Source organism: Euphorbia lathyris, chromosome 1 (genome assembly GCF_963576675.1).
Source record: "Euphorbia lathyris chromosome 1, ddEupLath1.1, whole genome shotgun sequence".
In the NCBI taxonomy this organism is placed as follows: domain Eukaryota; kingdom Viridiplantae; phylum Streptophyta; class Magnoliopsida; order Malpighiales; family Euphorbiaceae; genus Euphorbia; species Euphorbia lathyris.
The window spans coordinates 15,125,063-15,138,938 of NC_088910.1; the positions used below are offsets into that span (position 1 = coordinate 15,125,063).

At 38.0% G+C, this 13,876-nt stretch overlaps 1 protein-coding gene across 1 annotated transcript; it reads right to left on the reverse strand.

Moving 5' to 3' along the window:
* Positions 1 to 355: 355 nt before the first annotated feature.
* Positions 356 to 6,735, reverse strand: LOC136222629 (transcription factor bHLH122-like). The gene is made up of 6 exons (XM_066010373.1): positions 5,829 to 6,735; positions 4,559 to 4,896; positions 2,611 to 2,784; positions 2,459 to 2,524; positions 1,438 to 1,506; positions 356 to 888 (listed from the first exon to the last, which is right to left on the reverse strand). The coding sequence occupies exons 1-6, from the start codon at positions 6,334 to 6,336 to the stop codon at positions 829 to 831; spliced, it is 1,215 nt and encodes a 404-aa protein (XP_065866445.1). The 5' UTR covers positions 6,337 to 6,735; the 3' UTR covers positions 356 to 828.
* Positions 6,736 to 13,876: the final 7,141 nt, after the last annotated feature.

Consider the following 13,876-nt stretch of genomic DNA (forward strand, 5'->3'; position numbering starts at 1 on the left):
TTGGCAAAAATAAAATAAAAATAATAAGCCTAATATTCTTTTTGCCATAACTTTTTATACGTTTCCCTAGAAAGAATCATTTACTCAAATAATTGGTGCCACTTATTACATAAAAAGTTAAAAAGTGACACTTTTAGTAGCTACATCCAATGGAACAAAGCCACTCCAAATCACATGTTTGTTTGGTTTCATAACTTTCCCAAAATCATATGCTTCACTAAATATTCCTCCAAACAATGTCAACAAATAGGAAAGTACCCCACACGTGTGAAAAGTGCAAAACTTTACCAATAAAATGGAGTTCTAAAATTCAAAAATACCAACTAAAATTCTTTGTTATTCTTAAACAACATCCTTAATTAAACTTACCTTTATTTGGTTAAAGATTCAAAACTAGAAAAAACATCTTACAACAACAACAATACATCATACTAGAACTATATACAGCCACCCGTAAAGAAAAATGTGCATCGAAACATCATCACCAGAATCACCCCGTGACAGGTGATTCCAGACCACCTTCTACCTGAAAAGAGAATCTAGAGGTACTGCAATTGCACCTCAAATTTAAAGTTCTGACTCTGCTACTACTGTACACGGTTATTCTATTCAATTTTGATAAATGAATCTTACTCTTACAGTTAGGTTTCTAATAGTAACTTTGTCTCTTTCTCCCTTATGATACCCTATAAAGGGTCTTTTTAGAAACACTATCTTCCTTCTGAGCGAGAAAGATAATCCAGATTTATGTTTTACCTGCCACGTTTACTGGATGTTTATTATTATTTATGCTTCTATACATTCCTAATAAACCCAAACTTGTGTAGTCTAGAATTGTTGTTGCTGTTTGATGTTGCAGGTACAGTTTGCACGACTCTCGGAGAGTGTCTGAAACACAACACAAAACAAACTAATTAGTTAAAGAAATCATTTAATCTAAAAGCTTTTAGACTTTCGGATCAACTGATTCTATGACATAGTAGCATCAACGTCACTTAAATTTAGAGATGAAGAGTTTAAATTTTAGAACCACAATACAATTTCAACATATGTAGAGAGAATAAATCTTATTTAACAACTTAAGCTTTTAGACTAGCTGACTTTGATGAAATACCACTAGCATTTAGCAATAAGATAATTATTGAAGTTTAGAATGTATTTCAAAACTCACTGGCATATTTGATATAACGGTCGATTATGGAAAAATTCTACTATGGATCAGAATCAATAATGGTTTTTCCACTCAGATGATGTCGCGTCATCCTCAACTACTGATGTAGCATTATCTGAATGGAGGGACCACTACTGATCTCGATTCATAGTAGAATTTATCTGAATGGAGGGACCACTACTGATCCCGATTCATAGTAGAATTTCTATTACTACGAGTTAATTAAATACCACTTAAGGATGTGAATGTTTGTAAAGTGAACTTACCTTGACATGTTTTTGAAGGTCTTTAATGTAGTCAACAGCCAAATCCAACATGTCTGATGTGTTTGTTTGCTGAAAATAGGTAACCATGTTACAGAATAGTTATAATTATTGGATAATAATTTGTTTAAAATTTAACTTTTTCGGACAACAATACTTTTCAAACTTCAAATGAGTCACAATGATGACTCAATAAAACAAGTACCTGTAAATTCCATAATTAACTTTGTACTACCTCAATTAATTTTTATGGTCAAATAAATTATCTTTCAATGATTGGAAAAAAAATTAGGATAAATTATAAAAATGAATTAAATAGTTTTGAGCGTTTATATAGACGTTTATATGATTTAAAAGTTCATAAATAAAAATACAAACTTTTCTCCTTTATAGAGATAACCTTTTTTACTAAAACTATTTAAATTTATCTAAATTTCAACAGTCTTTCTATTATATTTCTTTTAATACGTTAAAACATATAAAAAAAAATACTCAAAATCTTCTTATTTACTAATTGTTTTAGTGAAAAAAAGAAGAAAGTTCATATTTGCAAGGTAAGGAAATATCAATGTGCATTTCTAAACTTTTAAACTATACGTTTTTAAATACGTGAAATTATAAGGTTTATTTTTATATTTATAATTTTTTTTAACTAAATTAAAGAAAATTCTAGTATTGTCCAGATCTAAGTGAACCCAATTGATCAGAACTTACCGTTCAAGTTCTGATTAATAGGGTCCATTTGATCAGAACCACAGTAAAAAATTCTTGCTTTAGTTTTTTTTTTTTCCCAATCCATTTTTTGGGATCCTCTTGCAGTTCGATTTATCAAAAACAAAAGATCGTAACTATCACTAATAGGGATAGTTCTGGAGGCCGGGGCCGAAGCCCCTTGACACCCGTATAAATTAGTAAAGACGATTTGGATTTATTGGATCGTTTCATCTCAAATTGAGAGAATCCGAACCCGAAATATTAAATACGAAATTCAAATTGAGAGGATCCAAATAGGAATTTAAAATACCTTATCCATGTTAGGTACGAGATCTTGTAGCTTCCTCATTCTTTCACTAATTCGAGTTCTTCTCACCTAAAACAATAACTAGAATCAATTAATGGAAATTTTGAAAAGGGTTGATTGGATATAAAGTTATAGTAACATTGATTAAGTTTTACCCTCTCCGCAATGCTCCTTGGATGAGTAGCAAATCCACGTTTTGCTCGAATCTTGCAAGGAACAGAGTCTTGTAGGTGCAGAAACTTTTCAATGGCAGACATTTCAGCTGCTGTTTTTGGTAAACTCAAGTGATGTGACAATCTTGGAGGTGCTGGAATTCCCGAATCTCGATTCTGTTCAACATTTATCGGTACGGTTGTCAATTTCTAATACGATAATATGATTTACAGAGATAGTTTATCTTATAACACAATTATATGTTTTTATCGGAATAGAAGACCCGAGCAAGAAAAAACCCTAAGGATGATCATGGGGTAGGAATGAACTGAATTTCACGTTGAAAATGGAGAAGAGATTGGGTGTATATCTAATATATGTAGATGCTATTTAAAGCTTTAAGGTATTGGAGTTGAACTAAAGCGGACAATCTACGTGTTATAATTGATACTAGAGTCGACTCTCCATGTATGATGTGTGGTTCGGGGACTAATTAGGCTAAAACTGATGGGCGTATAACGATCCGGTCTAGAACGGATGACGTCAGGGTAGAAGGATTGAGCAAAAAAGTAGCCCTAAGTATATGGCCATGGGCAAGAATGAATTGAGCCCGTATAAAAAGTAGAGAAAGAATGAGCGAGCCTTATTATTGAGATGATAATCAATATTTAAAGACGCGTTTTAAAATCATGCGGTTTCCCCAAATATTCTACTAGCACCTTACATTGACGCAATAAACAATCTGGATAATGCTTCATTGGAGCATTATTTCACATTGATTATCTGGTTAGAAATAATACATGCGATAGTGTTCCCTAAATTAGAGTAAAATTGAATAAAAATTATCCGATTTTAAAATTGCGACGTCGAATAAAGTTTGTCCAACCTTTTCACATCTTACAAATTCCCATCCAAAAATAGCAGAAAGAATCAAGAGTGATAATTTCTGATACGAAAACACGATTTACAGAGACAACCCGACTGACATGACACGATTGACACGAAAATCATTCAGGCCTCGGATTGCTTCCGGTATTTAGGATCTATTATCCAAACGGATGGAGAAGTAGATGGAGATGTTGCCCATAGGATTAAAGCTGGTTGGTCCAAGTGGAAGAGTGCTACGGGTTTCCTTTGTGATCCCGGCATGCCTAATAGATTGAAGGGAAAATTCTACCGGAAGGCAATTAGACCAGCATTGTTATATGGTACGGAGTGTTGGGCAGTGAAACACTGCCACATCCATAAGATGTCGGTGGCGGAGATGCGTATGTTGAGATGGATGTGTGGTCACACGAGAAAGGACCGGGTGCGTAATGAAATAATTAGGACAAAAGTAGGGGTTACATCTATTGAGAATAAAATGAGAGAAAACCGACTAAGGTGGTTTGGCCATGTGAGACGTAGAGCGCTTGATGCGCCGGTTAGGAGAACCGAAGAGTGGCAAAGGGATGTAGTGGTGAGGGGTAGGGGAAGACCTAAGCAAACTTGGAGGAGGGTGATCGAGAGTGATATGAGTTTATTGGGAATTGAGGAAAATATGGTAGTGGATAGGACGGAGTGGAGGGAGCGAATCTGTGTCGCTGACACGACTTGATTTTCACGGTTTTATATGATGGTTCATGTTAGCCGACCCCGAATCATTTCGGGACTAAGGCTTTGTTGTTGTTGTTGTTGTTGTTGTTGTATGACATATAAAACTATATGGAATATATATATGAAATAACACGATTTTGAGCAATGCTTTTGGAACGATTCTAACAAGAAAGCCAGACAATCTTTATCTGACTTTCTTGCCGACAAGAAGTCGTACAAAAGCGTAACCCGAACATTATTGCTCGGATTACGTACAAAGTCGCACAATTTTTATTTAAATTCTTTGTAATTTTAAAATCGGATAATCTTTATTTGATTTCGCAAGAAAGAACAAAAAGGAGAGACATGGGATACCTGATTTTCTGATGAATTTAGACCAGAAAGTGTCCGATCATCATCTGTTAACCTCTGAGACATGACAGAAGATACTGCTGCATTATCATCCCAAGATCCAATTGGGAAACCTGTCACATAATCATTGCTATGACTCTCATCAAAAACACAATTATTGTCGGAGCTATTTTCTCCAATGTTGTTTTTGTTCCCAATTTCACTTATTGGACTCATTCTCCCCCCTGAACCACCTGTCGGCGGCGGTGGCGGCGGTGGCCTACTTCCTGCTGGAGAAGAACAATAAGATGCTTCTCTTTTGGCTGTACCATAATCCCCCATACCTCTCATCACAGCATATCCTACACCCAAAATAAAAAAATTCCTCATTAGTAATGTTGTTCCCGAAATACTCTACTGTAATTCCGGTGTAATACACTTTACAATCACTCATGTCACTTGTACTTTCATTTGACAATCAGGGACGGATCCAGTGGGGGCTTGAGAGCTCGAGCACCCACTGGTCGCAGAAAAAAACCATAAACACCCCTGTCAGTGAATTATGGATATGTCAATGTTGAGAATGAATGCGTGATTTAATCACCACGCTGAAACTAGTGTTTTGAATACCAGTTTCATATGCATTCGGACAACCCGGACAAAAAGTAACCGGGTATTCAATTTTTCTCAGAAAAGAACATTATTAATGAAAAAAATCCAAGGAAATTGAAAAATGAAACAAACTGTACTTCTGGTGTAATACACTTTACAATCACTTGATGTCACTTGTATTTTTATTTAACAATTAAGGACGATCCGGTGGGGGCTTGGAGGACTCCAGCATCCACTGGTTGCAAAAAAAAACGCTAAAACTTTTAAAAAAATTGTGTATGAGTTTATGTAAAAACATTAAAGGCCTCCGTAAGCACCCTGTCAGTGAATCCTAGATATTTCACTGTTGATAATGAACGCACAACGTTCTTTGCTTCCGAAACTAATGTTTTGAACACCGATTTCATACGCATTCCGAAAACCCGGACAAAAATTTAACTGGGTATTCAATTTTTCTAAGAAAAAAACATTATTAATGAGAAAAATCCAAGGAAATTGAAAAATGAAACAACTTGCTCTATTTTTATACTAAAAAAAGGAACTTTTTAACACCCACTTGGTGATTGAAGTGATTGTTTAGCAGAAAAGAGCAAATTTTTAATACTTCAAAGTATCAATTCATACAAAATCTTGACTCTGTGTTTTTTCAATTTTGTAAGCAGAAAAGGGCAAAGAAAAGTACCATTTTCCATTTCAATAGAAATATTGGAGAAAAGTCCAGCCGGAGAGCTACTGTGCCGTACAAGATTAGAGCAATTTCCACCACCACTCTTCGCCGGAATTCTCCCGGTTCCGGCCATCCGGTAATCCGAATTCTGATCCGGTAACGGTGGCTTCAAATTGTTCTGAAAAAACCCCTGTGAAACAGACGGATAGTTGCTCTGTTTCTGCTGATTCAATCTTGAATCCATGACCATTTCTTCCTCCGAATCTTGCTTAATTTCAGCTGCTACAAAGTTCTGATTCTGAACAGGAACATGAACAGGAATATTCTCTGTGTTTCCTCCACCGGAATTTGCTAAAAACCTCGCGAAGATTCGCTCTGTTTCGGGACTTGTTGGCCTCAATAACTCTTCACAGAAATCTCTGTCGAGGATGTTAGAAAAATATGAACTTGGTGCAGATTGATACCTTGTTAAACCAGTGTTCATTTGCTTCTGATGATGCTGAAATTGAAGATCCGACTCCATTTTCCCCCCTTTTTCAATTAGATCCAGAAACTGAAACTGATTGAAACTGATTGAAATTAGAATTTAAAACCCCCCAAAAAAGGAGTAACAATCAAATCTGGTAGCTACCCACTTAGCTAAACTTGAATCAGAATCCACTCAACAGAAAAAAGAGTAAAAAACACTAATTGAAGATGAGAAAGAAGTGTTCTTTTTTCTGGGTTGTAAAAGCTTCCATTTTGTGAAAATGGTGTTTTGATTGGAGTGAGTGAAGAAAGAGGAGGAAATGGGAATTCTTGCAAAAAAGATTGAAATTTTGGGGGGGTTTTTTAGTATTTAATAGAGTTTTTGTTCCCCTTTTCAAACAGTTTTTTTTAGCTATAATGGATGGGAGGAAGACCTGAAGATGATTTCAGAGGCCAAACATTAGACCATCGTGTGTTTAGTATATCCATCCAATAACTTTATTCACCATAATGCCCTTTTTTGTACTTGAATTACAGTAATGCCATGGTGTTTTTGGGGCAGGAAATGACTGTTTTTACAATCATGATGATTTTGATGTTTATTACAACACGTGACAATTGTGTATACGGTAATGTAATCTTCTCTCGTACCCTAACGCGATGAATTCCGAATCGAGTCGTTACAGATTTAGAGGTTTAGCAGCTTTCGTTTTGATATTGACGAACCATACATCATCACATCTAGAGAGTCGTCAACTCTCATACCAATTGTAATATTCTGATCTAATACTATGTAGATATTGTCCATTTTGATCAAAATCCAACACTTTAAATCTTACAGTTTTAATATGCGTCTACATGTATTAGAAAACAACTTTACTAATAAGTCTCGTTTACACCCTCTTCATTTTCGATACGAGATTCAGTTCATTCTCGATGTGGTTAGGTCAATGATGGTTGAAGCAAACATACCAATTTCTTTGTGGCGGAGCTCTTAGTCTAGTGGTTGAGAGCATACATATAACTAGGGAAGTCATGGATTCGAATCACATCCGGGTCAGATGTTAATTTTTTCTTTTTTTTTTAATATAAGCGCATATGAATTATAGCCAGGTCGAAAACCTGATTTGAGCATGCTCAAACCATAGGGTTGTACTGTCTATACCCAACTGTATCAAAAGGATATATCCTAGTGGGAGAAAATAAAGACAGACGACTGACAAAATTAGAATAATGAGACATTGTCTTTTTGGAGAATAAGTTTTCTAAGTTAGGAGAAGAGGACCATGATCTCACTTTATTGCAGGGGATTGAATCAAATTGGATCTCTCCATCCAAGTGGGAGAAATTTTGAAAAACAAGAACAAGATTCGGTACCTCAAAATGTTACCAATGATCTAGATCCTACCTTAAGTGACTGTGATTCCTAATTCTTATGAGAATATGGAGCTTGGTTCGAGTGGGAGCATACCAAACTATGACGAATATATGCAATATGTTTGTCAAGATTCGAAGATAAGCCACACTGAAAGGCAAAAAGTTGAACGCCGACGATTTAGTATCCAAGGCACGGCGCTTTTAGTTACACAAGATGACGCAGAGCCCATAAATGTCCAAGTGACTCTCTTGTGTCATGAAAAAGACAAGTGGATCGAGGAAATGGAATAAGAAATGTCTTTCATGGGATCGAACTATATTCCGTAGTTGGTTGATCTACTAGAAGAATATAGAACTATTGGGAGCAATTGGGTTTTCAAAGTTAAGCGAAAAGCAGATGGAAATATCGAAAGATACAAATAGACTTTGAGGAGACATTCTCACTTTTTATAAGGTTTACATATTGATTCTAGCTACATTAACAAGTTTAGGAATTTTATTATATACTCTCAGGGTGCCATATCAATTCATAGTCATTCCATTCAATTATTGACACGTGTGAATTACCATTATATTTTTTATTCATAAAAAAAAATAAAACTCTGAAATCCGGATAATTGAATAGAATGAATATTGAGTGACATGACACTTCGAGAGTCTAAAATAAAATTCTCAAGTTTAGATCTAGAGCTGCATCAAATAGATGTAAATACTTTTTACCTCTCTATCTCTCTCGTAATATGAGTCAATACTCTCTTTTTCTCTCACATGTAATCACTCTTAATTCGCGAATCTATCGTTTTATCTTCCGAAAGTAAAAACAATACTAATGTCATTCGGTGGACAACAATATTTTTATTTGGGTTTAACAATAAATAATTCTAAATAAAATAAAATTCCTAGATTAATTATGGCAATTCATATGGGTAAATGGGTAAGTTACCTATTTTGGGTTATTTATTTTCAGTCCTAATCACCCTGCATCATAAACAATTTTAGATAAGAGATTAAATATTTAATAATTTTTACTATTATTATATTAATTTATTATGGAATAAATTATCCTTGTACTTCTTTTTTCTATTTTATACAGGAGAACTAGCTAGAACCAACTTTATATCTTCACTTAAAGTGGAAAATATTTGGAAATTATATTTAATTCACTTCAATTTCATTAATTAGTTTATGATTGAACTTACATCATTCAGCACTGCTGCTAATAGATAACTTATTCTTACTATATTTTTTTGACAACTTATTCTTACTATATTTAATATAATATAGTTTTGTTATCAGATATTATAATTATTTGTATAATATTAATCAAATAAACTTTATAGATATTTTGGCTTGGTATTTTGATATAATTCCAAGCCCGGCCCATACAAGATCGTATTTTATCCGATTTAGGTTGGGCCTAACCATATCGAGCGTAAGCCCGGCCCATTAACTATGAGTCTGAATAAATAAGATGACGGAGTAGTAAACGAAAGTCCTAATTAATAAGTACAAATAAAAAAACAAAGCAGGAAAATCAATTATATATATAAAAAAACATTGCTTAAAAATGATAAAAAAAAATTATACACTTAATAATTGATTTAATAAAAAGATCCAAATTCATATGAAAAATAAGATGAGTAATTAACAAGTTTAGACATGACCTATTGTAATTAGAAATTTCTTAGTTATATTAAAATTTAATCATTATTAAGTCTCAAATATGATATATATATTAGGACTGGTTTGTTTGTCAAAAAATATTGTACAAAAAATATTTTTCTAATTTTCTGGTATTTGTTTGTTTAGGACAATAAATTAATATAAAAATTTAGGTTAGTCAATAAAAAAATTTATGAAAAAAAAAGTGAGGAAAATGTTTTCCATTTAAAAAATATTTTCCTGACTTTTGGAACACTATTTCATTACTTCTTACATTTTTTAAAACAGTAACTATGATGTATATTGAAATCGACTGAGAGTTTTAATCGTAAACTCACAAAGAATGCAATCTTTTCAAGCTAAACTTGAAGGTTGAATAAACCCAAGCAAGGATGAACCTTGAGCTCCAATGGAGGCTTTGAGATAAATTTCATAAAAGTTTTTCAATATTACAAAGAAAGAGGTTTATATACTCTTTCCAAAATAAAGGGAAAAGACCAAAAACCCTTAGGTAGGGTTTTAGCATAACCTAAAGGAAAAAGGCAAACTAGGAAGGAAAGTGAAAAGTAGTGTTAGGGACATAACATAAGAGGGGCAAAACAGTAAAGTGAAACAAATAGAGATGGTTCCCCAATCTTAAGAACTTGGAGAAGAAGTATCCTTCAGGCAAGACACGCCCCGTGTGGATCTTGGTACGCCCCGCGTGACTTAGCTCCTGAACTTTGAGAGTCTTCGAGGAGCGATTTACGCGTGGCGTTCTTGGAGTCACGCCCCGCGTATCGGAGCCTCTGATCTTGGTGACTCTTGTTGATGGGCTTCATGCGTAGCATCCTTGGGGCTACGCCCGCGTAGTTGACCTTCTGGATTGGTTTCTTCTCGGCTTCCCAATCCACGCCCCGCGCGCTTAGAGGCACGCCCCGCGTTCCTGAGCTTCTGGACAATTCTTCGGAAACGGGATCCTTCACGCCTCGCACCTTGGTGAGCATGCCTTGCGTGCTTGGCTGGTTACCCCGGCTCTCGTTGTTCTCGTCTCTTGGCTCCGGGCTTGGACTTAGGGAAGGGATGCCCTCATCATTCTCCCCTTCTTTGAAAGAGTCGGACTCCGCCTCCGATTCCTTGGTTGGCAACATTCCCTCCGATTTCCACAAGCTAAGGTCCTACACATTAAAAGAAGAAGACATCTTCCCAAGCTAATTAGGAAGGGTTAGTTGGTAGGCATTGGCACTAATCTTCTTGGTGATCCGGTAGGGGCCATACTTCCTCGGCCTCAATTTGCTGCTAGTAGCATACAAGAGTCGCTCTTTTCCCAAGTACACCATCACCTCATCCCTTACCTCAAAATGCACATCTCTCCGGTGCTTATCAACCTTGGCTTTGGTCTTACTATTTTTCCCTTCAATGCTATGCCGAACTTCTTGGTGCATTTGATGGTAGTCATTGGCCAAATTGTGTGCCGCTACACTCTTCTTCTCTCCCTTCGGAACCTCGCCCAAATCAAGCGAATGGTTCGGTGCTTTGGTGTACACAACCTCGAAAGGTGACTTCCCGGTGGTGGAAATCACGGCGAAGTTGTAGGCAAACTCGGCTTGGGCAAGCACATAATCCCACATCTTGGGTTTGTCCCGACACTTGCTTCTTAATAGATTTCCCAAAGTCTGATTTACCGCTTTAGTTTGCCCATCCGTTTGTGGGTGAGCCGTGGTACTAAACTTCAAAGTGGTCCCGAGGATATCCCAAAGAGTCCACCAAAAGTGGCTAACAAACTTAGTGTCCCTATCCGACACTATGCTCTTCGAAACCCCATGTAGTCTCACCACCTCACGGAAGAAAAGCTTAGCAATGGCGGTGGCGTCATTAGTCTTCCGACATGGGATGAAATGCGCCATCTTCGAGAACCTATCCACCACAACGAAGATGGAGTCCATACCACATTGAGTCCTCGGTAGCCCCAACACGAAATCCATTAAAAGGTCTTCCCAAATAGTTTCCGAAACCGGCAAGTGCATACGTAATCCGGCATTAGTGGCATGCCCCTTGGAGGTTTGGTAAATCTCACATCGCTCTACGATATACACCATATCTCTCCTCATCCTAGGCCAAAAGTAACGGGAGCTAACCGCGTCCAATGTCTTATCTCTACCAAAGTGGCCTCCTAACACCCCTCCATGTAGTTCCCGGATCACCCGTTCTCATATGGACGTGTTCGGAAGACACAACTAACTTCCCTTCATAAGGAACCCATCCACCAACTGATATTCGCCTCCCTCGGCTCCGTTCCTACACTTCTCCCACTCGCTCCCAAAGTCCGGATCGTCGAAGTACTCCCCCTAGATGTGCTCAAAGTCTACTGACTCCAAGGCTACTGTTTTGAGGAGTGCTACCCTTCGGCTCAAAGCATCCGCTACTTTATTTTGTTGACCCGCTTTGTGGAGAAGCTTATAGGGGAACTTATCCATAAAAGCGGACCATCTAGTATGCGTGGAGCTCCGGAGCTGCTTTTGACTTCCCAAATACTTGAGGGCTTGGTGGTCGGTGTACAACATAAACTCCTTCCCAATAAGATAGTGCTCCCACGTCTTGAGAGCCCGCACTACCGCATAGAACTCCTTATCATAGGTGGCCCACTTTTGTCTCGAGTTACACAACTTCTCACTAAAATATGCAATGGGCCTCCTCTCTTGCATCAATACTCCCCCAACTCCTACTCCACTCGCATCACACTCAACTTCGAAAAGCTTATCAAAATCTGGAAACGCTAAAACCGGAGCGGTGCTTAGCTTTTCCTTTATCAATGCAAAACTGCTCTCTTGCTCATCTCCGCACTTGAAGCCTCTACCCTTCTTCAAACACTTGGTCATATGAGCCACAATAGCGCTGAAATTCCAGATGAACCGTCTATAGAAAGTAGCCAACCCATGGAAGCTTCTAATATCCCCAACGGTCTTCGGAGTCGGCCACTCCTAAATAGCTCTAACTTTCTCTTCATCAACCCGGATTCCATTCCCACTGACCACATACCCGAGGAACATCAAACTCTCCATCATAAAATCACACTTCTTATTATTGGCAAAGAGTTGATTCTCCCGGAGTAAGGCTAATATGGTCCTCAAGTGCTCCACATGCTCTTCCAACGTCTTACTATGGATGAGAATATCATCGAAGTGAACCACTACAAACTTCCCAATCACCGGACGCAAGACTTGGTTCATCAACCTCATGAATATGCTCGGTGCATTGGTCATCCTGAATGGCATCACTAGCCACTCATACAATCCATCACGCATTTTAAACGCCGTCTTCCACTCATCTCCTGCCTTGATCCGAATTTGGTGGTACCCACTCCTCAAATCAATCTTCGAAAAGACCTTGGACCCACCCAATTGGTCAAGCATATCATCAAGTTGGGGAATCGGGTACTTGTACCGTATGGTGATCTTGTTGATGGCTCGGCTATCTACACACATCCTCCATGAACCATCTTTCTTTGGTGTCAATAATGCCGGCACCGCACATGGACTCATACTTTCCCTAACATAGCCCATTCTTATCAATTCTTCCACTTTTTCCTTCATCACTTCACTCTCCTTGGGACTCATCCGGTAGTGAGGAAGACTAGGCAAGCTAGCTCCCAGCACAAGATCGATATGGTGTTGGATGTCCCGTAGGGGTGGTAGTCCATATGGTAACTCCTCTGGGAACACATCACGGAACTCATTGAGCAAATTTCCCACTTCTTCCAGAACTTCTTCACCTTCGCTACCTACCCTTTCCGACGGTGTACTAGATTTCACCATCACAACGTAAACCGTTTGACTTTCCTCACACTCGTTGATAAACGCCTTGTGAGTTGGGCAAACGATCAAAGTAGATTTCCCCTTGGTCTTAGTCTCACCCACAAGAGGTGTGAGAACATAACGAACCCCATCCTTCACAAACTGATAGGTGTTCTTTCTTCCGGAATGGGTAGCATCCCTATCACATTGCCACAGACGTCCCAACAATAGGTGGCAAGCATCCATCTCCAAAATGTCACAATAAACCTCGTCCCGGTACTCTCCGATCTCAAGAGGTACCCTACACCTTTGGGTGACCTTCATCTCTCCTACATTCTTGATCCACCCCACACTATACGGACTAGGATGCGCTTCAATCACCAACCCAAACCTCTTAGCCGCGGTGTCGCTAATGATGTTCTCTTGGCTGCCACTGTCGATGATCACATTACATTTCACCCCTTGCACTAGACATCGGGTTCGGAACAATTGATGTCTTTGGTCCGTTTCCACTATACTCGGGATCAAGAGCCTTCTCACAACATGTATGGCTTGCCCACCATCATACTCCCCTTCATAATCATCATCAATCGGGTCACAACAAACATCCCCTTCATCATCGTACTCCTCATCATCTTCATACCGTTCAACCATGTTGGCACTTCTTCTCTTGGGACACTCATTAGAACGGTGACTCGGCTCATTGCATCGGAAATATTTGAATGGACCGGTCTCGCATAGGGGTTGTTTCCCCTAGGGGGTTGTGTCACCTTAAAAGGCCTC